Below are 27,095 nucleotides of genomic sequence, written 5' to 3' on the forward strand. Positions count from 1 at the left end.
TTACAGATATAGATGTGCATTGTAAGGCGTCGCTACTGAACTTTACTTTAAGCTGAATGTTTCCTGCAAAAGCTGGAATAAATCGAATAGCTTCTAATGGAAAGAATCTTCTAACAGGAATTCTTAAACGAAGCTTAAAATCAAATGATTTTCCTGCTGTAATTGGACCACTAACAATTTGTCCTGTTCTGCATGTTCCCGAATGACTCCATACATCTTCATGTCGAGTCTTTGAGAAAACATCTACTTTCTTTATTTGTTCGGTAGTTTGTGAGTTTGAAGTTATATATGCTTCTTCTCTTGCGTTGTCTTGAGAATATACGATACGACCATTTGCAAGGATTTGATATCCAGCAACTGCATAGAAAGCGTCATCGAAACCAATCCAAAATCCTGGTGGGTTTGTTTTATTGGAACCTGAACCAATTTCTTTATCTACAATAAATTGACCTTCCATTTTATACGTAATGAATGTATTGTAAAGGTCCAACATATTTTCACCAGGAGGTGAGAGATTGAATGTTACCCATGTGTTATCTTTAGCAGTTCCAGGTTGTGATGGAATCTTTGCGTCAGAATATTTTCTATTAGTGTCACCAATTTGAACTGCATTGTCTATGATATCGAAATATGAGCGAATCTGATGAATATGCTCTGCTGGAGTAAATTCGTTTAGCTGTTCGTTCTGCATGTATTTACTTCAGATAAAAATATCTATTTACTTCATTATTCTCACTCTTCTTCTTGGCATTCGTGGTGGAAGTTGTTTCTTGACATTTTCAATGAACTGTACATTCTCTTTTGTCTCAACTTCTTTCACTGGCGGGTCAGAATTCTTTGACTCGGTTTGTTTTTCAATGAAATTCACGAACTTTGCAATAAGCTCTTGGTTCGTTATTGAAAGTACATCTGGCTTCTTTTCTTCTGGTTCTATTGACTTTTCAGTTTGAATAGAAGGCTTAACATGGGCTTCGCCCTCGGTGCCATGCACCTTAATACTGTCGCTTTCTGCATTCGCTAATGGAACCTTTCTTTTTCTTACGTATATTTTACCATCTTTACTCTGACTTACGTAATAGAAAGGATGTTGTATTCCTCTTGCGTCATTTAATATAATAGACTCTCGCTCTGATTTTGACAAGCTCATTTTACATCGGTTAAAGTTTTAATTTTGTTTTTTATCTGCAGTCAAATGACTCAGACAAGCCCTACGGACAAGACCCAAGGGGTCATAGATGTTGAAGCATTGAAGAAAGAAATTCGTGAGCAAATTTTATCCGAACTGAAGGAACAAAAACAAGAACAAAAGCCAGAGAGACCAAAGAGAAAACTTAGTGAAAAACAACTTGCTGCATTAGCTGCTGGAAGACAAAAGAACCCAAGACTACTGGCGAGAAAATCTAGAGAAGAAGCTGAAGCAAAAGCTAAAGAAGCTGAAGCAAAGAAAGAGTAAATGGTTTATTTTTATCCGAATTAAATGTATAGACAAATACCTTTATCTGTTGCGTTCAGTAGTGAAAACCCTGACGTCAAAATAAAGGGGAACAGAGTAACGTTTAAGTTTCCAACAGACTGGATTGTGAACATAAATGAAGAGAAGTACATTGGCATAACATCTATGTATATAACACGTGCTTTCAGAAAGGTTGACTTTATACTTCAAGTCGAGATAGAAAATGACGAACAGTCTTTAAGCGCCCAAAACATTCACATATACAAATACTTTAAAGACGATACAACATTGCTACCATGTATGATTTCATTTAATGAGATGTTCGAGAAAAAGTTTAACATTGAAGTACAAACTTTACAGCCTTTACGTGAGTTTCTTGCACAACTGAAAGAAGAAGGTAGTCAGCCACAACTTATAGACTTTCATTATGAATTTAATGAAAATGAAGATGGAACTCATGACTGTCAGTTTGTTATATATTCACCATTCAATGAAGTAGCTAAAAAGAAAGAAAATCCATTACGTATAAGATTTCAAATCTCTGAACCAAGTGATGATTTCAAGAATGTTTTCAATTATGATGCAATGCTTCCGAGGAAAAATGAATTTTCAAAGATTGTAACACCTGGCATTTGGGATAGAAAGCAAGCTATATTATATTCAAACTTAAGTAAGGGAGTTGAAAATGAGTTCATTGGTCATACAAGAACTTCACCACTTCCTAACCCTAAATACTGTAAATTAACTGGCTTCAATCGTGAGTTTTGGATAGACATGTTCTCCACTCATGACCATAACTGCCCAGTGTTCTTACCTCCAGACCATAAGGACTGTCTCTATATTGAAGCATAACTCTTAAACTCTACCATCGCAGTATTGTAAATGACCACATGGGCTTCGCCCTTGCCGCTAGCGGCTTATTTTTATCATGAATGGTCTCACTGCTGACAAAAATAAATGACCTCATTATTTTTCTCATTCATGACCTCAGAACTTAAGCTTTCTTATGAATGAAGTCTTAGTCTGAATAGAAAAGTTAAACTTCTCTTCAAATGCAGGTGTAGCAGACTTACATAAGTCGAATGCAATCTCTTGACCGTCATAAAGTACTTTATATAACTTCATAACACTGAACTCAGAGTCTTTGTTAAATTTTCCTTGCGGAACCATTAAACCTTTATCTTCATCATAGAAACACTGAACAGAGTCAGGAAACATTTCATTAGCGGTTAAAGCAAGAACGTCTTGTTTTACACCTTTACAACGTGCATGAAATGCAACTTCATTTAAATCATTCGTGAGTAAGTCTATGTAAGTCTTCTTTCCACAAAATATTGACTTGTATGCTAAACTTTGTTTATCTTTTGTGATTTCTGCAAAGTCGCTATGAAATTGACCAAGGTTTTTACCAATGAGAACTCTTCCATAACGTTTCTCAAACTCTTCAGCTAAACGAGGGATATCTTCATTGTAGAGATGCATACTGTCCGTATCGCTATAAAAGATGTCCATTCCTAAGTCCTCAGCAGTACAGAATACTTCACACATTATTCTCTTCGACATAGACAGAATGTTAACACCAAGTGGACAGAAGTTAAAGTGTCTGCAAATGCTTTTAGTTAGCTTGAAAATAGTTTTATCCGAACCATCCAAACCTTCGAACTTCACTATATGGTTGTAGTTTCTGATGGCATATCTTATAGCATCTTTGTCATTTACTATGGTTATTTTTGACTCAATAGGAGATAGAATAGTTTTGCCATAAATACTGTTCAGAATGAGCTTTATATTTTCTTGCAAAGGATTTCCTTCTTTCTTATACTTTAACCTTAACTCAAACAACTTCTTTACTTCATCTCTTATTCTAATATCTCTGTTTCCATCGTAATAGTATCCTTGCAACACTTCACATTTGACACCTTGATATTTTATGAGGTCTTGTAATGTTATATGGTCAACATACATTAAACAGCAAGTGTTTGAACTTCTGGGAACGTTAAGTTCTGGATTTAGTTCAGGGTCACAAACTATTAAAGGAAAGTGTCTATGTATTCCAATCTCTGTTATCTTAATGAGAACAAAGAAGCCAGACATAAACTTTTCACCAATGGGTTCCTTTTGGTCGTCATTGAATAAATGTCTCATGAGATACTCTGTGCTTAACATTTCTTTCTTCATAACCTTTGGAATTCCTTCTAAAGTATAAAGTCTTGCTATAGCTGAGGGATATAATGAAACAGCATCGAAGTCAGCAATGAGTTTCTTTTCGCTCTTTTGTTTAATGTTATCTGACAGCATACATCTTCCACCTTGAATGCAGCATGAAATAAATTCTCTTGGTTTATTTGAGAGGTCATATAAATTTCCATTCGGGAAGTACACTCTGTTCTCAAATAATTTGTTAGCAATTGAACAAATGCTAACGTAATCATAAACGTTTAAATCAAACTCTTTCAATATATCATTTCTGAACTTAACAAAACCTTCTCTTAAAATTCTTACATCTTGTTTGCAATAGAATATGCTATATTTTTCTAAGTCGAAGTGGTTTTCATCTATTCTGCAACCTTTGATGGAATCTATGTTTTTCATGAATGTATCCGCATCCTGGATAAACTTACACGCTTCAGAAATGACACCAGTTCTGTTGTCATTTGCTAACAAAACACTGCTGTAGTAGTTGTATGGAAATACTTCTTTCGGTCCTGTTTGTAAGTTAAACATTTCAGGAAATAGTTTAAGCTTCTTATTTATAACAGTGTATGAATCTTTAATAATGATTGCTTCCTTTATATATTCCGTTATGCATTGTTCGTGAACCTTTAATGATGGGAGTTCCTTTCACTTCTGTCATGTGTCTTAAGATGAAGTTTATGTCATAACTGAGGTTATGGAAATATATTAAACTCTTGTCAGGAAGTCGCTCCAAAAAATTCTGTTGCACAGTTCTGACCCCAAATGCTTTCACTCACTGAACCATCTTCACTGTCATAACATATGTTAAAAGCTTTATGAAAGCCATCAGTACTGCACTCAAAGTCAGCAAAGAAAACGTGCTCAGGAATGAACTTGCCTTATTTTTATTTACTTCTTTTGACTCGGCTTTCTTCTTCAGTTGTACACAATACTTTGGAGCATATGTCAAATCTTTAAATGGTGCAAGGTTCTGTTTATATAAGTCAGTCGTATATGTGAAAAGTTCTCCATAAGAAATAGGTTCGAAATATTTGCACTCCCACAATGTTTTCATAACATCCCATAACGGTGTTGTTCTATCATAACGAACTACATATTTGTTCTCTCTCTTTGTATAAATCTTCATCTGTTTCTCAATGTTCATTCCACCACACTCCTTCAAGATTTCTATATAGTTGCGAATGAAATATGTTGTCATTGGTAATCTTTCATTTAGCATGTAGTGGTCTTCAACAAGAAGTAAGTCAATAGTTCGAACAGTTTCACATTCTTTTGGTATGTATCTCTTTATTTCATTATGTCTTGAGTCATTGAAGTAACCAATGGTAACATTAAATGCTATACCTGTTGCGTCAGAAATTTCTTGTACTTTACTTTGAGGAAAGTCTCTAACACGAATGACTTCTCTCATGTGGTCAATAGTTTCTTCATTTACTCCAGCCTGAATGCAAGCATAAACGAAGCAGTTATCTTCTGTCATAAGTGTTGCAGTTCTTTTGTTCAGTTCATTGAAGATTTGGTAGCGTTCAAGATTTATAGGTAATGTGCAAAGATACTTCCAGAACTGACCGCTTCTCTTCTTATAAAACTTCTTTTCACCATTATCTTTCCAAAAGCTTTCTATAAGTGCTGGGTTTCCTGTTTGCTTAAGAGCTTCCAAAATGGCTTTCTGGTCATTTGTCAGTGTGCTCTCATCTCTATATGGTCTCTTTTTTGGTTTGCCTTTCTTTACATCTGACATCGTTAAGCCTTCATATTCTGTTAAATCATACATCTTTATTTCAGTAAGATTCTTTATGTTTGTCAAGAAGAAGTCATAGTGCATTTCAACAATACCTGCAGCATTTGCTTCTATCTCTGATATAAAGTTCTCCTTCAAGAGCTGATGTAGTAATGTTCCAATATTATTGAGGTTTAACGTAGAACATTCATACTTTCCACCAAGTTTATAACATACCATCCATCTTTGTTGGGAGTTTATTTTAATCTTCTCTAAGAGTCTCATGAAAACCTTACCGAAATGTTTGTGTAAGTAGTCTCTGTTTGGTTCATCTAAAGCTTCGATGTTAAAGTCAATGAGTCTATTGCCTGTCTTAACATTCCTCTTCCTATTCTCTTCATCTTTCTTTAACCATCTCTCACCTTCTTTTGGTTTGTCGTCAATGGAACGAAGGACATCGTTAGCTTTGCGAACTTGTTCTATAGCGCTCTTAAACATCTCTCTTCTCTGTTGTTTCAGTGTGTCGTCTCTTCTTCTTGTTTCACCAACGTTTGCATTTGTTATGTCAAACATTTCTCTTCTTACTTCATGAGGTACTGAACGTCTATGATATAAGTCAATAGCAACGTCATTTAAAGGAAATGCTCTTGCATGGACTTCGTCCTCGCCGCGTTGCGGCTTTATGAACTCATGAATTCTATCATAACTTATTGCACCATTATAGTCATTGAGGATGTCAGCGAGTGCTTTTTTGTTTGTTGCGTAATGCTTTGCAACATCTATATTAGCTTCTGTAAGAAGTTGTTTTATTTCCGAGTGTTCTAACTTAGACAACTTCCGATACATCTTTAGTAGGAAATAAAAAAATATTTTTTGAAAAAATTAGATTAGATTTTTTTAAGTTATTTTTCAAAATAATTTAATATTTTTATTTTAATGAAACACATGCAAGATTGCAAGTTCTTTTCATACAATGCTCTCGCTACTGCCATCAAGAATGAGTTCAATAATGCTTCAAATGTTAATGTTATCTTTAACAAGAAGTTTGTGAAAGAATCTAAGTTTGGTCAGTATGTCAGACCATTAGCTATCGTCATTGACCGCAAACGTTATACTTCACAAGAGTTAGCAGTAGTTTTGAAACAAAAGAGTTTCTTCGTGAATGTCAAAGATACTCATTATACTGTCATAAAGAACTCTAACGTTGAACTTCTTCAGTATTGCTTTAAATCTTTCCGAACAGAAAGAATATAAGAAGGGTGAAACATCTGTGAAATATTATCCTTCATCTCTGAAGACAATAACGAACAAAGATGTTATACAGAAATTCTTACCAAAGGTTGAAGAAGCTTCTATTGACATTGACGAAGGAAGTGAAATGGTTGAAGAAATAGACCCTGAAGCTATTTAAGCAAAAATATATTTTTGGTTAGTCTTCATATGGATATTTTACAACATTCCCCAATGTATAAACTTTTCATACGCTTTTTCATAAGCTTTATATACCTTCAGAAATTTTGCATAATCTTTAGAAGCATTTAGATATTGTTTAAATGCTTTGTATGTCTTCAGAAATTTTGCATAATCTTTTACATGTTGTTCGTTCTCTTCTTCTGTCATGAGTTCCGAATATTCTAAATTCATGTTCTTTCATATGAGATAAAATTTTATAAAAAAAATATAGCTTAGATTTTTATTCTTCCTCTTTGAAGTTGTCGAAATATTCTGTTATTTTTTCCTTCAGTAATGTTAAGTCTTCTTTGAATGTAAGTATTGTGCAACCTTTGATGTCATAGTGTGTTTGAGGAAGAGTATTTTTGACAATTTCCTTTATTTGCTCATTCGGTGTCATTGAAATCGGTAAGTTTTCACGATAGAACCAGTTTCTGTCAGATTTATATATCTTAGCTAAGTCATAAAAGCTCTTGTTATTTCTTCTCACTAAATGCAACATAACCATATCTCTGTCTTCTTCTTTCTCCAACTCTTCAGTATAAATCATATACTTATAACTCTTTTCCTTTCCTTTTGGTACTGAACGCGGTATTCTTTTCTGTATGCTTTTGTCTTCTTTCATCATATCTTCTCTCTGCTTTGTACAAAGTTCGTCAAGTAGCATAAGTATGTAGATTGCATAACGAGGTGAAGCCCACATTGCTATTGAACTAACTAGGAACTTATGAACATATATACCTTTTAGATGTGATGGTAAGTTTTGTCTGTCTTGGTACATCTTTTTAAGTTCTACATGTTCAAACTCACAGAGGAGTTCATGAGTGCTATTTAATTCAAACCATTCATTTGGTGTTTTATTCTCTGGAGCAAAACATGCTGTCAAAATACTCTGCATTTGGTACATGTCATCTTTGACTGAACGAATGAGTCTCAATTGTTTGTTATACTGTATGTATTCATATTCTTCATTAATGGCTTCATGAACGATAACTGATGTTGTCATTGCTGTTCTTACATACAAGATAAAAAATTTTGTTAGAAAAAAATTAGCGTTATTTTCTGACTTTCACAAAAGACCAAAAATAAACGCTTTACATGTATTTTTCAGCAACTTCGTCAAATAATTTTATAGCTTTATCTATCTCATCTACTTCAAACGTTTCTTTACCTTTCATGGGAGCACCATACATTTTCTCAAACTTTTCAAGCAGTTCTGTTTCTGCAGCTCTCATATCATTAACAAACACAACCTTGACTCTATTGACTGTACTGTCATATCTTTGAGTTATATTATATGTCCTTCCTATCTTATATCTTTTTGTGTTGAAGTCCTTCGGTTTCTGAACGATATAAAGTAAGCCTTCACTGCAACGTTCTGAGTCGAATGAACCATAAGTTATGAAGTTATATCCAACAACTGGGTCTAACCATAACAAAACTATTGGTATAAGACTTTTGTCTATAAGATATGCTCTTGTTCCATGAAATGCTACTGATATCATAAGCTCAGGATTTCTTGTCAAAATTTTCTGAGTTGAAGCATTTCTAACCCAGTCGTTTGTTTTCTTTTCAGGTGGAGATATAATGTCTGACAAAGAATATTTGTTGTATTTCTTTGAGTATCTTACGTTTAAATCACCTATTCTAACCACTTTGGTGTCATTGTCTATCTTTCTAACTGTTTCAAACTCAATGTTTGTCATTACTGTCTTTACATACAAAATAAAAATTTTTCTTAGAAAAAATTAGCGTTATTTTTCTAACTAATGAAATTCATTATTTTTGTGCTGAATTCAATAAAAATAATGTTTAGGTGAAGAGGTGAGATTTCACCTCTTTTTTCACCTGTTTTTCACCTCTTTTTTCACAAGCGTTTTACATGAATTGTACGATGTATATTTGAAATCCTAAACAATTTCGTAGCTTCTATTTCTTCTTTTAGTAAATTGAATGTTTTAATCATGCCGAAAGTCTCTTTATATTTCTTCTTGACGTCAGACAGAAGGAAATCTTCTGCTGTTGGATGGTTTTTATTAAGAAATGTCAACATATCCATTTTATCTTCTGCTGGCTTTTCTACTTCTTTCTTTAAGTCTGCATAGTCGTTTCGCATTCTTTCTATCTCTTTGACTGAGTAGTTATATTTTCTTATTGCTGCTTTACATTTTGAACATCGCGGCATCGTTTTTGCGTTATACATTGAAACATTACCAGCTAAAACAACTAAAGCGTCAATTGCTCTCTTCATCTCAAACATAGCGGGTCTTATTTGTTCGTTCCATACTTTGCCTCTTCTATCTTTATCTCTTATTTCCCAAACACATTTTGCAACTAATGAAACAAAGTTATCGTATGTCTTAAATTCTTCGGATTTGTAAAGGTCAGAAATATTTTTATAAACCATGTCGCAATCTTTGTCCATAACTTTATGGTTGCAATGAAAACCAAGGAATTCATAATTTACTTTACGTATGAATTTCTTAATTTCTACTGAGTCAGTTGCTTTGACTTCAATTTCGTCGAATTCAGGAATAGTTAGTTTTTGCTGCTGAATTTCAGGTAGTTTAGGCAAATGGTCGATGAGGTCCTCCATTTCATAAAGATACTGTTCATTTGTTTCATCTTTCGCACTACAGTCTAAATTACTTGTTAAAAGTTCTTGCTTTATCTTCTGGATTTCTGTTTCAAAAGTATATGAAGAAGGAATAAAGCTTTTCATCTCTATCAACATTGACAAGGATTCATCTAAACGATGGGCTGTAGTTGTGGACAGAGTCCCGCCGTTCGCAGCTTGAATTGTTGTTGTACCGATTGTTGAAATCATATCTTTTATACAAAATAAAAAATAAATAAAAAAATAAAACTAACTTTATTTTTTCTATCTTAAGGAAATTCATGAAAATTCACGAGGGTGAAAAAACAGGTGAAAAAAGAGGTGAAATCTCACCTCTTCACCTAAACATTATTTTTGTCTGATTTACATCTAATGAAAAAGTTTAGAAGAATTTTCTTATTCTTTCTGGCATATTTTTGTCTTTCCAGTACTCCCGCTCTAATGGTCCCAGATGTGTTGGCTTCGACTCTCTCAAGTTCTTAGATGGTATAACATCTTCAACGCCTCCTTCATATCTTACTTTATAAGTGTCATCGTTTATGTTATAGCCAAGTATTTCAATAACCACTCCTCGCTTTGCTTCGTCAATGGTTTCAACAAGTTTGCCATTACTACTTTCAACTAATTTATGACGAGGATAAAACGCAATAGAGTCGTCGGCAGCTTTTATAAGATATCCATTACCTTGCGTAGAGTCTACGATATAATAGTTTCTACTTAACCTTAAACGTTTCTTTGTCAACGGTTTGTCGTCAAGAACTGCACGAACTTTTGTACCAGGAATGAGGGTAAATTGTGTTGAATTTCTGATATTTTGTGTTTGACTTCGTTTCTTTTGTATATACTTTTCTTCTTGTTGTTGTGTCATTGAATTTGGTGTATGTCCTGTTGTAGACTGTGTTGAGGAATTATATACTTCGAGAAAATGTTTCATTGTTTCTTCGGTAAAGTCTCGCTCTTGGTTTAAATCTCTGAGCGTTCTTATGAAGCGGTTTATGATGCCGAGTATGTTATGGTTATGGTCTTCAGTAGTGTAGTGAGTTATATTATGCTTAATGAGAAAATCTGTGATTTCATTACTGAGGTATGCACTGTCTTGGTCTGATGTTAAAGTACTTGGGCTATGTTCTGCTACAAACTTTTGTAAAACTCTTAACACTTCACGAGTTCCTTTATTTTTCATTGGATATGCATATGCTTTGCGAGTGTTAACATTAATGAAGATGAGGAATGGTGGCTTTCTTCCTTTCTTACTCTGAACGAGAGTGTCAAATTGGTATGCGTCAGGAGTGTTGGAGTAAATTGGTAAAAAGTAGTCGTAAGGGTTTATTTTTGTTTGATGTACAACATTTTTGTCAAAGAACCTTTTCACTTCAGCTCTGTTAGTAAATCCCCAACTCTTTGCAGCTTCATTGAACTTCTTAAATGACCTCCATGGATGTTGTTCGAATACTTCTTTCAAGCTCATTTATGTAAAGTTAAAGATTTTATTCAAGACGGTAAGCCTTGACCCAAAGGGTCTAGGCTCAAGCGCGTTCATTGAACGCGGTACCATGCGAATATAGTCATAAATGGTGGCATATAATCTGCACCCGAGCCTGTTGGATTTGTTGTGAAAGTATGGACATGATTTCCTCCTGGTTCAGTTGGTCGAAAAGTCTTTTTTGCTGAATTGTTATAAGATGGAGATAAAACGTCATTGCCAGCTTTATAGTCTGAGTTGTATAATGGGTGGTCTCTTAATGAGTGGCTATGGTCGCCAGAAAAGTTTGTCGTTCCTGTATGAGTGTGCGCAGGTAAGTTTGCTTCTTTAATTTTCTTTGAGCCTCCTGTTTGCTTTGAAGAGTTAGCACAGTATAAGAATTTGTCTACAATCTGCTGCCATGTACCAAAACCCAGAACTGTTGCTGGATTTGTTGAATTCATTGATGTATATAAAGAACTAACAGGATATAATGTTTGAAGTATTTCAGTCTTTAATGTTTGAAGCTCTGTTTTGTCAGCTTTCTTATCATATAAATCTTGAGCAGTGAATTTAACATTATTTTCATCATCCATGACATAAACATTTTTACAGCTAATGTCTTTCTTCGTTGTTATGTTTTCATTCGATGTTAAACCTTGTGGAAAGTTAGGAGGTTTATAATATAATGCATCCCCACCAGTTCCGCCAACCGTTCCTTCAATACTTTCTATAGCAACAGTTGAGAAGGAGTTATGTGTATGTTCTTTATCTGCTTTCTTATCTAACATTGCTGGTAGTTCATGTGTTTCAAAGTTTCTGACATGTCCTTCAATATTAGTGCATTTGTTATTTAAGGAGTTTAGTGTATCTTTTACGCTTGTACTTGGATTCTCTAAAGGTGCACTTGAACCAAGGGTATAGTTCAATATTATGTCGTCTGCTCTAACAGTAGTGAAGGATTCATGTGTATGGTTCTTGTCAGCTTTACTATTTAATGTAGCTTGAAGTTCATTTATATCGGAGATATTGTGTTTATGAGATTTCAAAACTTTGTTCGTTGCGTCAAGTTCATCTTTGTCAGCTTTACTTTTAATAGCATCTTCAAAAGTTATTTTTGCCTTAACTCTCAATGTAAATCTTGGTTCAACTAATACACCGTTAACAAAGAAGTATGAAGCATAAATTTCATTGTTATAACCAAATGCTTCTGGTGCTTTACCTGTGTCATACTGTACAGTACAGTGTATGTCATAACCTTTAGCACGAATGAATTTATATCTTCTTTCATTAACATCTTCAGTGCTTATTTGTTCATCCTGTGTTAAATATCCATGGTAGTCCGTTATAATCTGTTCGTCTGAACTTATATAATGAACATGGTTTTTATCTGCTTTTTCGGCTAATTTCTCTTCTATCTCATTTATTTCAAGTTCATACCTACCACCACCTCCCAAAGAAGTATTTTTCTTCAGCTCTTGAAGAACGTCCACTTCGCCATCTTTGGTGTCAATAATGAGACTTTGAGTTAAAACCTTTCCTGTCTTAATGGATGTTTGTAAAACTTCTTCTTCACCGTGTTCGGGGTCATGGTCGTCATCATATCTTGTGAAATCAGAGATGTTGTCATACATTAAGCATATCTGTCTCAAAAGTTCTGCTATTTGAAACTGGAACGAAAGATATACAGAACTTTCATCATCTCCTAAAGTCAAGTCTGCTTTCTTAAGTATTTCTTGAATGTATGCAATGAGAACAGAGTACCTTGGAAAATATTCGAACAATATTTCATTAGCTGTTGGTTTTGGTGGTTCTTCTGGAGTTTCTGTTGTTTCAGTTCCTTCTGTAGGTTCTGTTGGAGTTTCTGCATCTCTTGACTTCAATGCTCTTGCTCTCAAAGACCTAAATGTTAGAGCACCAGGTTTTACAAAGGACTTTATAAATGCTTTAATAGTTCCTGGTAAGTTATTGTTAGCATTAAGTAAGTTCCTTATGCTTCCATCATGTACGTCCATAGCACTATGTAAAAAATCTATACTTTTCTTGTAGTCAGCAAATAGACTGACTGTGATTTTTTAAAGATTTGTCAATACCTTTAAGCCAATCTTCATGCATGTCTGATACTGAGCCAAGAATATCATTTGCTTCCTTTAGTGTATTTTGTGCTTCTCGTAAAGTATCCAATCCCGTACGTGCATTGTTTGCTATACGTCTTACAGTATCTATTTGACTCCTTGTTTCTTGCATCCAACCAGATAAAGTTTTAATAGTATCCGAACCATTTGAAATGAAGTTCAAAGCATTTTTAACGTCATCTAAAGCTTCTTCACCAAGTACTGCCCATATCTTTCCGATTTGGTATTGAAGAACTCCATATGAAGCAGCTGTTAAACCAGTATTTATAAGGTTCCATATCCATGATTTAGCAGTTTTTCCATCCTTTCCATCTTCACCATCCAAACCGTTTTCGCCTTGAGGTCCTTGTATTCCTTGTATTCCTTGTATTCCTTGTGGTCCTTGAGGTCCTTGAGGTCCGGTGTCACCCTTCTCTCCTTTCAGTTCATCTTTATGTTCGTTATAATATTCTAATGTCATAAGGTGTACATCATTACTGCTACCAGCAACGCCGAGAATTTGTTTCTCATTCATGACTAAATTCTTTAGGCATTTAATGTTGTCGTCAAATCGAAAGCTCTTTAACAATTCAATGAGAACATTTAATACTTTCACTAATGAGGCATCTACTGTAGAATTTATATATTGCACCGTTCCATCATTTATGATGGGAACCTTGCTTGTTGTAATGAATGGGTCATAAGTGTTAAAAGTATCGAAATCAATGACTTTTTTAGTTTTTCCATCGTCAATGACTAAATCATTGCCTTCAATGGTTAAAGTTGAGTTTTCATTTACTAGTTCATGTGCTCTTCTTGCTTCATTTGTTTCATACGCATATGCAGCAATAGTCATATTTTAATGAGAATAAAATGTTGTTCTATTTGCAAAGTACAGACCCAAACGAATACGGGACAGTAAAGCTACAAACAAACTTAGGTCTTCAGAATGAAGCGCTTGCTTTCAGAGTTGTTGACTTCAATACTATCGCAACTTTTGTCATAACAGATGAAACAGATTTCATAGAGATTGAAATAGATGACAAAAGAAGTGTTATAACATTTCCTAACAGAGCTGGGTATAGAATAGATAAAATTGCTGGAGTCATAGATACTCTCATAAATGAAGAAACTATTGACAACATAGATGTCGAACTCTCTTCTGAGGGAACATTGAAGTTCAGTTATGCGAAGGAGTTTAAGATAACACGAATGAGTCATAGAGTTCAATTGCTTCTGGGAGCATACCATATGACATTTCCTTTGAAAAGTGTTGACAAAACGATTGAGATGAAATCTGTTCCATACGTATGTTATGGTAATTGTTTGTACGTTGAGTCAAAAATAGCTAATGTCACAGGTATTTCAGGAGTTAATAGTAAAGGTTCAGTAGAATATAAATCCTTCTGTTATGCAGTCAATTCAATGTTCATTACAAACGTTCCTGTCATAGCAACTCATTTAGGTAAATAGGTTCGCATTAGTCCTCATAATTTGAAAGACATGCAATTCAGACTTGTTGACTTTCAAGGAGAGCCTGTAGAACTGAAGGCACCAGTGCGAATGACTGTTGAAGTTGACTTTTTAGAAAATATTAAATGCAACAGCTTACAAGAGAACTCAGAGCTAAAAATATAAAGTATGAATGTTATGTATTAGGTCATGAACTTTGGTTGTTGCTGTTTGATGAAACAAATGAGTTAGTTATGTCAGTCAAGAGAACAGAAAAATATTGTGTTAGTGAAAACTGCACCAAGTCAATAAGATTAGGTTTGCATTATGAAGATGAGTTCGATACTGTTGAAGAAGTTTTGGATAGATATTACAAATTGCTAACTTGAAATTTTTTGACTGACGGTGCAAAGCGCCAAGCTCGAAGAGTCCTGACTGCTTTAATTTACTAAAACATATTTCAAGCAAAGTTATATTCTGTTGAAGTTTTGTATACTCGTTCGAATATTTATACTTAAACTCAACTCCTGTAGTTCCTGGTGTTTCAATGATGCGGATGTTACCTATTTTCATGAATAGTGGAGTTTGACCACAGCATTCGATTTCAGGGTCGAGATAGTCAATGACACATTGTTTCCCTGTTATTCGTGAGATAACATTTTCAAGGTCCTCCTTTGTTAGAATTATTTGGTTCTTGCTTATAAGATTTGTCAAAAGCTTCTTATCGTCTTTGAGTAAAATTGTTTGGTATAACTGAAGAAGGTAATGGTCTACGTTATCTGAAGGATTTGTTTGAACATTTGTGTAAGGGTTGTCGTTGGCTTCTCTTGAAAGAATTTGGTCCAGTGGTGGATACTCTAACTTAACATCTGATGTAGCGTTAGCGTTTGAAGCTGAGTTTAAATTCACCGACTTAAGTTCTGGTTCTTTTTCTTTCAAACACTCTGAACTATAGTTCTTTATGACAATATTGTTTGTCGTTCGTGAGTCAACATTTGATGTTGGTTCAATTGGAACATTAACGGCACCAGCTAAGATGGATTTGCTTCTCATTTCATATAGAATAAAAACCTTTTATATGTATGAAATGAACAATATACTCGACAAGGGTTTGAATGTAAAGCTAACGAATGAAAATATTGTTGAATTCACTGAGACAGGTGCTGTGTATAAAGATGTAGAACTACTGAACAAAAGAGCTAAGGGAAGAAGCAGGAACATGAACAAAGGGTGGAAGCCTATAAAAATTTATGTCAATGATGGCTCAGGAGGTTCAAACATAAAGTATGCAGAAAGTTATAGAGTTTATGCTCTCAAAGGTGAAAAGCCTTCATTTAAGAACAGCTATTCTAACGCATATCCTCAAAAGCTAACGGATGGGGAAGTGGATGATATGAATGACAGCAAAAATATTAACAGAAATGGCGACAGAGATGCATGGAATTTGTTTACCATCAGTCAATTGAAGGTTAAACTTTAAAACAATGTTGGTCGTTCCCATGGAATATTTTTGACTTTAATGGTATTAGTCATGATATGAATCTCAAGGTATGAACGAGGAGAGATGAGAGACTTATATGCTTCCCAAATTTCTTCAAAAGGTAATGTTATACCTGACTGTTTCCAAATGAGTTCAATATCATAGCGTGAGAAACCTTGAAAGATAACGAAGTCAGTTATGAGACGTTTTATGTTTAAAGCAAGAAAAACCCATGTTTGCATAAGTATTGCTACAGTTAAGTGGTAATGTCTGACTTTAGTTATGATGTTAGCTAATGGTGAGTCAGGCTTTGAACTAAACCTTTTCCGGCGAAGTCGTCGCAAACGAGCAGAGTGTTTGAAGGATATTTTTTGAAGGGGTATTTTGAAAGTTTTGATAGAATGTAGTTTGTCAGTCGTTTCATATCGTAAACTCCTGAGTACTGACGTAAGTGGTGTTTGTCAATAATTCTTTCCATCTCCTCAGAAGTCTTTTGCATTCCTGACTGTATGAACTCTACGATGGCATAATATTTCTCTTACGTCGAATGTAACGTTGAAGAAATTCAATGAGTTCACTGTCTGGAACTTTAACGACAGAGGCTTGAACTTTTGACATAAATGTTTTCGCTGTTGAGTCCATAGAGTCTGAAGTTGCTGATATAATGATTTGGTCATAATATGAGTCATTTCCTAAACGTTCTGTTATGAGTATATGACGAATGAGGTTAAATGTCTTACCTGAACCCATCTTTCCACAATAGAAATAAACACCATTTGAACAGAACTCATATCTTTGCTGAAAGGAAGAATAAGAGAAGAGTTAAGTTTGTCTGTAGTTTCATTCATGTCTTCATCTACATCATGTATTAAATGCTTCATTTTATCTCCATTAAAAATGCAAGTCAGAAATATTCAGAACATAGCACCGAGTCTAACTGACAAGAGTATAAAGATATACTATGAACACGTTATGATGAAACCAACCAAAATTCAAGAAAGTCAGTATACTTATGAATATCCAAGACACTGGGTAGAGTATGTAGGAGGTGAGAAAGCTATTGAAATAAGACAAGTTAGAAGTATTCCAGCAGGAAGAACAATATTATTGAAGAACTTTAATGTTTTGAGATATAATGATGAAACAAAGAAGCAAGATAGTTTTCCTGTTGCTGTGTATGTGAACCTAGACACAGGAGATGACATGAAAGTTTTTAACACAAAGCTTCAAACGGTAGTGAGAGAACAACTTACTGCGGAAGGACATCCATTACCTTCAGAAGTTACCATAGCATATAATTTTGAAACAAACTCAATAGATTTTAAAGTCGTCTCTGCAAAGAAGTCAGGTTTTACATTTAATGAAGCAGATGTATATTCGAATGAAAACTTCAAAGCTATTGCATGGTTAGATAATGACGATTGCTTTAAGAAAATATTTAAATTCAGTGACTCAAAGATGTCAATAGATGACCTTCGTGGAATGTTACCATCGACGTTTACAGTAGAAGGTTCAGCAGGATTGCTTACAAGATTGTCAATTGGTGGTATTTGGTCTCGTGAGAACATTGTTATAAAATCCAGTATAAGTGAATTTGCTGAAGAATCTATATTATGTCTTTCAAACTATATGTATTTCGCCGCCGAAGCATTATAGTATAACAAACTTTGTCAGTAAGTTTAACATAAGACTTGTCGAACCTTCTTCAATGAAAGATGTTGTGCTACCTAAAGATGGAAAGGATGGACTCATTATTGAGATGATTTTAATAGCATATTAAATGAGCTTGTTCTTGAAGGTCATTCATGATGAAATAACTGTTGTAGAAGATGTTAGCAATTGTTCAGACATTTTGAAGCGTATAGATGATATAAGAAAGAAGTTAGATAGACCGCAAAGCGGTGAGGGCGAAGCCCGTGAGAACGCTTATGTTTCATTGACTTTCTCCAGTAACGAGAACTTTTATGAGATAATATTGAAGAGAGATGATTTTAATATGGTGTAAATGGTAGCTTGGGCAGCTTTAGGCGCAATGGGAACAAAAGCATTAGCATTTGGAGCAAAAGCACTTGGAGCTTATGACGCAGTAAATAAAATGAGTGGAGGAAGGGTTTCGAAGACATTAGATGCAAATAAAGGGAAGATTGGAGGCTGGGTTGCAAAGAAGTTAAGATTAAATAAAATAGGGCTCATAAATAAAGCATCCAATTTGGTTGCGACTGAGTCAGAAAATGCTTTAGGAAAGGACGATGAGTTTGCAAAACACGCAAAAGACTTTAATGACCAGATGAAAGGTGAAACAATGCATTTAAATAGAGTCGATGGAACTAAAGAAAATGTTTCTTCTCCACCAGCGGTTTATCCATACGGACCTTATGGAATGTATGGAAACCCTTATGAACGACCATTTGACCCATTGACTGGTGGAAGTAATTGGTATCATTATGGAGACAGACGTGAAGAAAGCAACTAAAAAGAAACCAAGGAAGAGAGTTATAAAGCAATGAATTCAACAGGGTGAAAAACCGGTGAAAAAAGAGGTGAGATTTCACCACTTCACCTAAATTTATTTTTGTGCTATGTTTTCATACGTGTGAGGGTGGTGATATCATTAATTTTTAAGTTTATTTTTTATTTTATTTTTATATAAATGACGAAAACTATTGAGATAACAAACTACAACGGTCATGAGTTCAAGAATTTGTTCTTCGTTCCTCGTGAAAATACATTCTATCAGATACGAGGGAGAAAGGGTAAAGTTAGTTTGAGCGTTTATGAAGGAATGAAGAATGGAAAGTTTATACAAGCATACGATACAAACGGTAAACGTGTTTCATTAGCTTTGTCAAAACTTACTAACATTTATTTTGACAGTGACTTTGACTCTGACGATTGGAGCGACAGCAGCGATACTGAAGAATATGAAGTATTGTGTGAAGCACAGCAATGGGAGGAGTTGCAATACTTTTGTAAGTGAGAACGTTTATTTTTTACAGTAGTGAAGTCGTTTGTGAAAACGTTAGTGAGGTGAAGTGGTTGGTGGCTTTGTAAATATTTAAGGTTAAGTTAGTGTTGTTGTTTGTGTTGTAAAATATACGTTAACGGTTTCGTAAAGTGTCAAATTCACATATAATGGGTAAGGAGGCGCGCAGTGCCTCCGTACACATGATATGTATACTAACTCACACGCAAACTTGAATGTTTTGATAAGTGTCTGGTTGACAAAAGAAATATAAAAAAGTGAAAATGTGAAAATCTTTGATTTTGCCAGTAAATGCATACAATGGAATGTTTGATCGCAACAATTTATAGGTGCTGTCTATATGAAATGTCTTGATACTATGCGCATAAGCTTTGCCTTCAAAAGGCGCGTAATAGAAACACATATTATTGTCTGAGACTTCAAATGCAATGAGATCATCTGGAGATTCTTCTTGTACTGTCTGAACAAAGATTTGCAATGACACAACATCGTCAGGAGAATATCTAGTTTGAAGAGCATGTATTCTCTCTGCAAATCATTTGATTGCACGTGGTTTTTGAGCGTACATCTCTGGAATGGACGGACCCGTAAGAGGAATTTCAAGATCTTTGAATGCATTTAGCTGTGCTATCGCTCTTTGATTGTCATCTGTTTGGAAGTAATGTTCTAAATATTTGCGATAAAAGACAGACGAATATTGACTTTTGTCATTTGGGGCGGAATGATCATGTTCTTCAACTATTTTGATTAGTTTGTATTTATTTTGATCCAAGATTGCAACATTAAAATGTGCAGGACATTTTGGATATTTGCAGTGGAATGAAATCTGAGATCTTTCTTTCCTGACACGTTCACCATATCCATACTGTGCTTGTATTTCTTGTTTAACTCCAAATTTACAAAGATCCATAACAGTAAAGATAGTTTCTTCTTCTAATTCCATTTGAAATTGAAATGAAAATTAAAAATTCAGAAATTTGAATAGATTTGGTCTGTAATTAAATGAGAATAGCAGTTTGTTCGTCATTGTTTGAGGCAAGAGTATTATAGGAATATTATATGATGGATTTGAGTTGCATATAAAGAGTGCAAAAGGATAAAGAGAAAAATTTTGTTAGATTAAATTATTAAATTTTAATTCTTTATTTTTTAGGATTGTTAGCTTTGTAAGATTGCTTTCTCACAAGAGAAAACAAGTATAAGGTTTAAGCTGTATGTATTAAAGTTATAAATATTTGATTTTAAAAAAAATCAAGATTTTAAACTTTAAAGGTATTAATTATGATTATCTTTCTTTAGCTTTACATGCTGTATGCTACTTTTGGAAACTGCTCTATTGTATTAGAATGTTTTTAAATTTTGCACCTAAAAATGCGTAATATTAAAAATTAAGGTATTAATTATGATTATCTTTCTTTAGCTTTACATGCTGTATGCTACTTTTGGAAACTGCTCTATTGTATTAGAATGTTTTTAAATTTTGCACCTAAAAATGCGTAATATTAAAAATTAAGGTATTAATTATGATTATCTTTCTTTAGCTTTACATGCTGTATGCTACTTTTGTCTTTGAGACATTCCATGATTTAAGTTAAGAAGCTTTAAGGGTGCGCCCGGGAGGATCATGTAAACTTCAGAATTTAGAACCTTAATTTTTAAGCAATAACTTGGTACCTAAATAGGTAGGAAAACTCTAAAAATATCAAAAAATACAACTTGGCTCCATAATAATCCTGTCATGGTGGCTGTTTGTATCCCCTAGTATTTTCCTCTTGAATCTCTTTTTCTGTCGAAATTAAATTCAAATCTCAGAAGTAGAAGTGAATAATCGACTTATTACTGCTATTATACGAATAAATAAATTCATTATATTATTTTTATTTACATAATATCTGTTTGAAGTCCATAATTCTATAAATTTTTCTTCAAAAACATTACAATCTTGATAGTTTTGATACTGTTTAATAGGTTTTTGGCACCTTATTTAGTATTTACTACGTATAGAGTCGATCTGAACTTAATTATCGGAAATTTAAAATATTTATTATAAGTAAAATCTGATTTGAAATTTATGTTTAACTACTCATATCTTGCATTATCCTGAGTAGCTTTGTAAAAATTCATCAAAAAGATTTTAACGTGCTTTAATTTTTATTTTTTAAAATAATGCATATTATTATATAACTAGCATATTTACAAATTTTAGTGCTTTCAAAAATTTAATCCTCCTCCTCTCAAATAAACGTACATCCGGGTGGCCTGTTTTTTGCAAAAAATAAAATTTCATTTTTTATGCTTAAAAAGTCAGAATTTTTATTTGCTTCTGGGATATATGATGGCTATATCAGATGCCCATTCTTTTTGATACTCAACATTAAACATAAAACTTAGCCGTTAAGGCTCTTCTGAAAATATTTTTTTTTCCGAAAAATTTTCGAAAAAAACCAAAAAATTTAAAAATCCCCGAATCTGCAGGGATTTTAAAAAATTCTTTTTAGTAAAACTTAAGGATATTGTATCAGATATATTGGTATGGGCAAATTCAATTTTAATCCAATATTCATCGAGATATTAAGTTAACGAAGCTTTCAAAATTGAGAGGGTAATCCTCCTCCTCTCAAATAAACGTACATGCGGGTGCACCCTTAAAAAAAAGCAAAAAAAAATTGAATACTTTACTGGCTGGGCAAATTTGTCGCCGCCCCGAAGAGAAGTTAAATCTCCATCCGATCTGTAAATTTCTTCAAATTTTCCCATGAAATATGCTATTTTAAATGTAAAAATTCAATCAACTTTCTGATTTATTGATTTTACAACTTCTTTGAATGCACACCTTAAAATTTTTGTCAAAAAAATTTACAATGAGAACAGAAAACAAACCGACGATATATGAAACAATCTGGACATCCAAAAAATGCTTAGCATTCATTTCATTAGTGATTGTCTTGTTCTGTTTCTGGAATTTCGGTACAGAATTATTATTCAAAGTAAATCCAGCACGGGACTCTTTCGAAATTGGTTACGGAACAATGTTTGCGCGTGATTCAGTCAATCAGCTCAGAGAAGGCTTTAAAATCCCTATGAATCCGATGAATTTTTCACTTAATAAGTATCAACCTCCAATATTTTTCAAATCTATTTATCCATCAGGCTATATTCCTGGTGAAAATGATGTTAAGCTCTTAGAACCAATGCTTTTAGTATTCAGAAATTCAGTTTTCACACCTGAATCAGTCATTGTCAAGTGGAATGGATTTCATGTTATGTCATTAGTATGCCACCCTCGATTTTGGAATGCCTCATACTCGAAATTCTACAATATCAACTTTATTACTTATTATAAGTACCATTCTGCTGTTTGCATTGGCCATCAGCACACATCCGACTTTGGACATTGGTTCTTAGAAGTTCTTCCGTGTTTCTTTGCAGTTCCTCAATGGATTTTGGATACATCTGTAATTGTCGTTCCTCATTACAAGAAATATATCGTTGAACACTTATCTCTTTTCAACATAACCGAAGATAAAATTATTTTCGCTGAAGATACTTATTTATACGCAGAAAATCTTTACATGATGCATTCAAACTGGTGTGGTGACATTAACCAGTTATTAATACAAAACATGAAGCAGAAATTCATCGAAATGTTCAAACTGAACAGAGAAAAGCCTTCAAAATACGTTTTATACAACAGATTTAATATGTCAAGAGAAATTGGCAACTGGCAAGAGGTTTTAGATGCTATTAGGACCCAACATCCAGAGTACAAGTGGGAAGTAGGCTATAACTTGATTACTTTGGCCGAACAAGCGAAATATTTCAATTCCATCAGAGTTTTCTTCGCCGTTCACGGTTCTGTCCTTTCTAATATTATATTCATGCAGAAAGGAACATCAGTTGTTGAATTACAAATGGAAAAATGGCTTCTTTCCTTCATTTATTTGGGAGGATTCACAGAAGTTAATATGATTGAAGGAAGAGATGCGTCAATCATGCATATACCTGTCCAGAAGACAAATGTTGATGCTCTTTATATTTCTAGATTAATAACAAAGGCAATTGAAAAATTAGAAAATTAATTTTAGAATATTTGTTCAATAATTGTTTTTTTGCAGTAACATTCTATAATAATATTGGGGAGAAGCTTCCTAAACTTTTTAATCCCATAAATATGGTCATTATCTGGAATAAAGAGTTAAGCGTCATATGTCACTTTTTGTACTAAGGAAACATTGACTTTATGCGTTCTGACTTTTCGATGAGGAAACAAGTGTTCACGTATTATAAACTTCCTTATTCCAATAAACCGACCCTAAACATAATTAATTCTAAGCATGATAATGGTCTCTTTTCTATGATAACCAAATCAATTTGGTTATCATAGTAAAGCACCAAAAACTGGAATAGGAATCGGCAATATGGAATCATGAAGCAACTCGGATAAAATAAATATGGAACATTCATACATCCATTCCCTATTTTTAACCATATTATATTTTCAAACAAAATTCTCGTACTATTTTCAATAAAATTTGCATAACCTTGTTATTACTCTTAGGCGAAAGATGATTTTAATGTTAATTTTATAGAAGAACTTTTAATGCATAATAAAATAACCATTTCCTATAAATTTAGACTTAAAACGGTGACAATAAACAAGCTTTAGTCTAGAAATTAATTTTCTACTACTATAAATGCATCTTTATCTTTAATTAGAAAAAAATTTATCAATTTTATTATCCAGATGAAAAAAGAAGTGACATATGATATTTTATCTAATTTAAAATCTTTTATTGATTGTTTTTAAAAACTTTGCATTTTGTATGAGTATTTCATGTTTAAATCAGTATAAATACGCAAAATACTTATGAAATTCCAGCTGTTATTCAGTACTATTCATTTTTCAGCAATCATTAACTGTGGAAGAGTATGGCAAACGTTCGATAATGATCATGTATACTCAGATCATCAAGAATGAATTAAAGTCAATGCAGGGAAATGGATAATCCGATTAAAAACCCCAAAAAGGAAAAAGATATTATATGAACGTCTCACAAATGGTTAGTACTAAGCTCTTTCCTGATGATTGAATATTCTTTCATATTTTTGTATATTGTAAGGGATTTTCTCCCCAAATATATAATACCTTCCTTATAAACGATCTACTTTCTTTGAATACAAGTATAATTTTACATTTTAGGAAAAAAATTTATTTTTTCAAATTTATCTTATAACAATAGAGATTTATATATGTGTGTGTCAATATAGGCTTTAGTGGTATAAAATTGGGTAGATTTTGTTTTATTTTGAGTAAAAAATTCAAAAAATACTACCTCATTTTGCGTGCAAAGGAATAGTCAGAGCTATTTAATAACATTTTACGAATGAACTATGGAATTACTATAACTTTTGAAGAAATTTCAAAGTTAATAGAAGATTGTATTTTAGAAATCAGCTAAAAGAATGATGTGCATGCATCAAGCGTTAAAGTATCCTAATCAGAATATAGTAATATACAATGATTAGCAAAGCAGATTTGAATCGGCAAGAAGAGTTGCTTAAAAAATCAGTTGAGTCTTCTCTAGTTTCCACACTGCCTATTCCTGTTTAAGTGCGGTTATTCCTATTCCAGTTTTTGGTGCTTTACTATGATAACCAAATTGATTTGGTTATCATAGAAAAGAGACCATTATCATGCTTAGAATTAATTATGTTTAGGGTCGGTTTATTGGAATAAGGAAGTTTATAATACGTGAACACTTAACGAAAAACAAACAGTGGAAAAACCCCTCTTCAGTATGCACATTATCTTTCTTGCCGATATACATACCTTCTTCTTATCTCACATGGTGCAAAGAAACCGAAATTGAGCTCCTGTTTTATATAACAGCAAGGCAGAAATTTGAAACGAAGCTTCAAATTTCTCAAGCTTGCATTCTGGGCATATAACTGCCCAAGATGCTAAAAGGCGTGTAGCGCCATCACTGAATATCAAATTTATTATAATAATTATTTTATTATAAATCGACCTGTTATAACACACTTGTGCAATACATCAATTTATTTAACCTCTAAATCCAAAAAACTCAAATGAGATCACATAACAGTCTTGTTTATTTAGCAATGACAATATTCTCAATTTATTTTATTCTTGATTTCCTACAGCTTTTTAAGGCTCAGTGGAATGAATAAATGGGTACATTTTTCTTGATTTTTTTATTTGAATTGATTTTTAAAGGGTAAATTTACGCCCTTATGTCATGACTTTCAATTTTAAATACGTGGAGAAGATAGAATAATTCACTTTCTCCATAGAAATGGATAAATGGAGAAGCTTTGGAGAAGGACATTGCCCTCGTATTCATGGAAACTTTCTATGGGCAATTTATTTGAGCGATTTATATTCCCATAGAGATAATTTCACTTTTGAGATTTTTACTTGGCATTTGCCAGCAAATGACATGTAAAATCTTATCTATAATTTTCTTAAAAACTCCGACAAAATATTAATGAATGGTATAAAAAAATGCTATGGTATCAAAATCAATCAATTTTATTTGTAAACTTTTTCCTGACATTATCGAGAAATCGTCGAATGCCAGTCTACAATGTTATGATCTGCAACAGTAGTGGTGGCCTTATATTTTCATGGTCATACAATAAAGACGCTCCTCTGCTCGATTCAAACGAAGTTATTATCATCGGATCAACACTTCACTCACTTCATGCAATCTCAGTCGCTATTTCTCCAACACCAAAATCATCCGGCTTTACCGAATTAGAATGCACAACATGGAAGGTATCCGTTCTTCAAACAATTACTGGCTTAAAGTTTATGGTGTTTACAGATACAGGGTTTGTAAAATCCCAGGAACTCTTAAAGGAAATCTATGGAGTTTATGCGGATTATGTTCTCAAGAATCCATTCTATCATCTTGATATGCCTATTGCAAACTCTTGTCAAAAATTTGTTACTGAAGTTGCCAGCGTTGTTGACAAATATGGTGCTTAAATTTATATAATTATTAAAATAGCAAAATTCTATAATCGTCATTCTTACCATCTTAGCGTTATTTTTTTTTTATTAAATATTTCTGCATTAAGCTATATAATCATTAATGAAAAATTGCATATTCATATCATCTGTAAATGTTTTTAAGTCGGATGCTACATTACATTAAGATATTATTAAAATATCATTCCCTAATATTCATGTTCAATGAACGAAACGATTGAAAATGAGTACACATAGTTGCACCACTCCAAAATTTACTTGCGCAATGCCTACTTATTAAACTTATCCAGACCTTCTTCTGAATTGAGGGGAATTTTACGGGTGTTACATTTTCTTTACAAAATGAAAGCTTACTTGTATTTTGTTCTTGGATTTTTAGTGATTGCAGCTGCAACAATCTATAACGACTTAATGCCACCAACTTACGAGTATTATGAATACTACATTTTTAGAGATCACCTTCCAGTTGGAAAAGATAAAAAGTTAACCGTTTTTGGAGCTACAGGAAATATTGGTCATGCTGTAGTTAAAAATGCTCTCGCTTATGGATTTAATGTTACTGCTTATGCAAAAAATTCATCAAAAACTTTCAGGAAAAACAGTCACCTTCATGTTGTTTATGGCGATTATGTTAATATAGACCAAATGAAGAAGGCTATTGAAGGATCTGTAGCCGTTATATCTTGCATTGGACCAGAATATTCAAAGACCGCAACTCACAATGTTTCTATCGCCCATAAAAACATTATTAAGGCAGTCGAACAGACGAACGTTACCAGATTCATTACAATCTCAACGCCTGCATACAAATACAAAGAAGATAAAATGAATTTTTATATCAACCTCTATGATCTGTATGCAACGAAGCTATATCCAGAAGCATATAAGGAGCATATCAGAATGGCTAAAGATACAGAAGAATCCTCTTTGAACTGGACAGTAGTTCGATATATGAAACCAACTGATGATCCAGCTTATGGCCGCATCCTTATTAACCATGGTGAAAATAAGACCAATCCATTTGTTAGTAGAGAGGATATTAGCTCGTTTATTCTCTCTAATATTAATGAAAATTTGTTTGCTCATGATATGCCAATTATTGGTAGATAAAAATACATATTATTCTTAATGTCTTGATAATACATTAATAT

The 27,095-nt window shown here is 33.3% G+C and overlaps 14 protein-coding genes and 5 pseudogenes across 19 annotated transcripts, besides 4 other annotated features; 9 read left to right on the forward strand and 10 right to left on the reverse strand.

Annotated features, from left to right (window-relative positions):
- Nucleotides 1-19,129: part of a mobile genetic element that runs on past the window's edge.
- TVAGG3_0584580 (uncharacterized protein) lies at nt 719-1,147 on the reverse strand (the record flags this gene model as incomplete). Its single annotated transcript, XM_051239280.1, has 1 exon — nt 719-1,147. One exon carries the CDS (start codon nt 1,145-1,147, stop codon nt 719-721), a length of 429 nt encoding a protein of 142 aa, XP_051097104.1.
- On the forward strand, nt 1,478-2,332 carry TVAGG3_0584590 (annotated as a pseudogene). The gene has a single exon. A coding segment is annotated over exon 1 (855 nt).
- TVAGG3_0584600 lies at nt 4,299-5,129 on the reverse strand (annotated as a pseudogene). Its single transcript has one exon. A coding segment is annotated over exon 1 (831 nt).
- TVAGG3_0584610 (organellar and viral DNA polymerase type B) lies at nt 5,662-6,215 on the reverse strand (the record flags this gene model as incomplete). Its single annotated transcript, XM_051239281.1, has 1 exon — nt 5,662-6,215. A coding segment is annotated over one exon (554 nt), but the record flags the coding sequence as incomplete, so codon positions are not given.
- TVAGG3_0584620 lies at nt 6,306-6,780 on the forward strand (annotated as a pseudogene). The gene has a single exon. A coding segment is annotated over exon 1 (475 nt).
- On the reverse strand, nt 7,063-7,524 carry TVAGG3_0584630 (uncharacterized protein; the record flags this gene model as incomplete). Its single annotated transcript, XM_051239282.1, has 1 exon — nt 7,063-7,524. One exon carries the CDS (start codon nt 7,522-7,524, stop codon nt 7,063-7,065), a length of 462 nt encoding a protein of 153 aa, XP_051097106.1.
- Nucleotides 7,916-8,326, reverse strand: TVAGG3_0584640 (organellar and viral DNA polymerase type B; the record flags this gene model as incomplete). Its single annotated transcript, XM_051239283.1, has 1 exon — nt 7,916-8,326. The coding sequence occupies one exon, from the start codon at nt 8,324-8,326 to the stop codon at nt 7,916-7,918; it is 411 nt and encodes a 136-aa protein (XP_051097107.1).
- On the reverse strand, nt 8,689-9,148 carry TVAGG3_0584650 (annotated as a pseudogene). The gene has a single exon. A coding segment is annotated over exon 1 (460 nt).
- Nucleotides 9,821-10,372, reverse strand: TVAGG3_0584660 (integrase core domain containing protein family; the record flags this gene model as incomplete). Its single annotated transcript, XM_051239284.1, has 1 exon — nt 9,821-10,372. One exon carries the CDS (start codon nt 10,370-10,372, stop codon nt 9,821-9,823), a length of 552 nt encoding a protein of 183 aa, XP_051097108.1.
- TVAGG3_0584670 lies at nt 10,975-13,870 on the reverse strand (annotated as a pseudogene). Its single transcript has one exon. A coding segment is annotated over exon 1 (2,896 nt).
- Nucleotides 13,888-14,487, forward strand: TVAGG3_0584680 (uncharacterized protein; the record flags this gene model as incomplete). Its single annotated transcript, XM_051239285.1, has 1 exon — nt 13,888-14,487. The coding sequence occupies one exon, from the start codon at nt 13,888-13,890 to the stop codon at nt 14,485-14,487; it is 600 nt and encodes a 199-aa protein (XP_051097109.1).
- Nucleotides 14,981-15,519, reverse strand: TVAGG3_0584690 (uncharacterized protein; the record flags this gene model as incomplete). Its single annotated transcript, XM_051239286.1, has 1 exon — nt 14,981-15,519. A coding segment is annotated over one exon (539 nt), but the record flags the coding sequence as incomplete, so codon positions are not given.
- Nucleotides 16,919-17,237, forward strand: TVAGG3_0584700 (uncharacterized protein; the record flags this gene model as incomplete). The annotated part of the gene is made up of 1 exon (XM_051239287.1): nt 16,919-17,237. A coding segment is annotated over one exon (319 nt), but the record flags the coding sequence as incomplete, so codon positions are not given.
- TVAGG3_0584710 (protein of unknown function, DUF4107 family) lies at nt 17,952-18,419 on the forward strand (the record flags this gene model as incomplete). The annotated part of the gene is made up of 1 exon (XM_001324073.2): nt 17,952-18,419. One exon carries the CDS (start codon nt 17,952-17,954, stop codon nt 18,417-18,419), a length of 468 nt encoding a protein of 155 aa, XP_001324108.2.
- Nucleotides 18,597-18,923, forward strand: TVAGG3_0584720 (uncharacterized protein; the record flags this gene model as incomplete). Its single annotated transcript, XM_001324072.2, has 1 exon — nt 18,597-18,923. The coding sequence occupies one exon, from the start codon at nt 18,597-18,599 to the stop codon at nt 18,921-18,923; it is 327 nt and encodes a 108-aa protein (XP_001324107.2).
- A 6-nt stretch (nt 19,130-19,135) lies between the features above and the next one.
- Nucleotides 19,136-19,374: a mobile genetic element.
- A 90-nt stretch (nt 19,375-19,464) lies between these two features.
- TVAGG3_0584740 (MULE transposase domain-containing protein) lies at nt 19,465-19,872 on the reverse strand (the record flags this gene model as incomplete). The annotated part of the gene is made up of 1 exon (XM_001280735.1): nt 19,465-19,872. The coding sequence occupies one exon, from the start codon at nt 19,870-19,872 to the stop codon at nt 19,465-19,467; it is 408 nt and encodes a 135-aa protein (XP_001280736.1).
- Nucleotides 19,873-20,534: 662 nt separating this feature from the next.
- Nucleotides 20,535-21,574: a mobile genetic element.
- Nucleotides 21,564-21,634: a mobile genetic element.
- A 123-nt stretch (nt 21,635-21,757) lies between these two features.
- Nucleotides 21,758-23,806, forward strand: TVAGG3_0584770 (protein of unknown function, DUF563 family; the record flags this gene model as incomplete). The annotated part of the gene is made up of 1 exon (XM_001300241.1): nt 21,791-23,008. The coding sequence occupies one exon, from the start codon at nt 21,791-21,793 to the stop codon at nt 23,006-23,008; it is 1,218 nt and encodes a 405-aa protein (XP_001300242.1).
- Nucleotides 23,807-25,513: 1,707 nt separating this feature from the next.
- On the forward strand, nt 25,514-26,026 carry TVAGG3_0584780 (Rab guanyl-nucleotide exchange factor protein; the record flags this gene model as incomplete). Its single annotated transcript, XM_001300242.1, has 1 exon — nt 25,525-25,941. The coding sequence occupies one exon, from the start codon at nt 25,525-25,527 to the stop codon at nt 25,939-25,941; it is 417 nt and encodes a 138-aa protein (XP_001300243.1).
- Nucleotides 26,027-26,286: 260 nt separating this feature from the next.
- TVAGG3_0584790 (BVR-B (biliverdin IX beta reductase B)-like domain-containing protein) lies at nt 26,287-27,054 on the forward strand (the record flags this gene model as incomplete). The annotated part of the gene is made up of 1 exon (XM_001300243.1): nt 26,287-27,054. The coding sequence occupies one exon, from the start codon at nt 26,287-26,289 to the stop codon at nt 27,052-27,054; it is 768 nt and encodes a 255-aa protein (XP_001300244.1).
- Nucleotides 27,055-27,095: the final 41 nt, after the last annotated feature.

Source organism: Trichomonas vaginalis, chromosome II, assembly GCF_026262505.1.
Source record: "Trichomonas vaginalis G3 chromosome II, whole genome shotgun sequence".
Classification (NCBI taxonomy): domain Eukaryota; phylum Parabasalia; order Trichomonadida; family Trichomonadidae; genus Trichomonas; species Trichomonas vaginalis.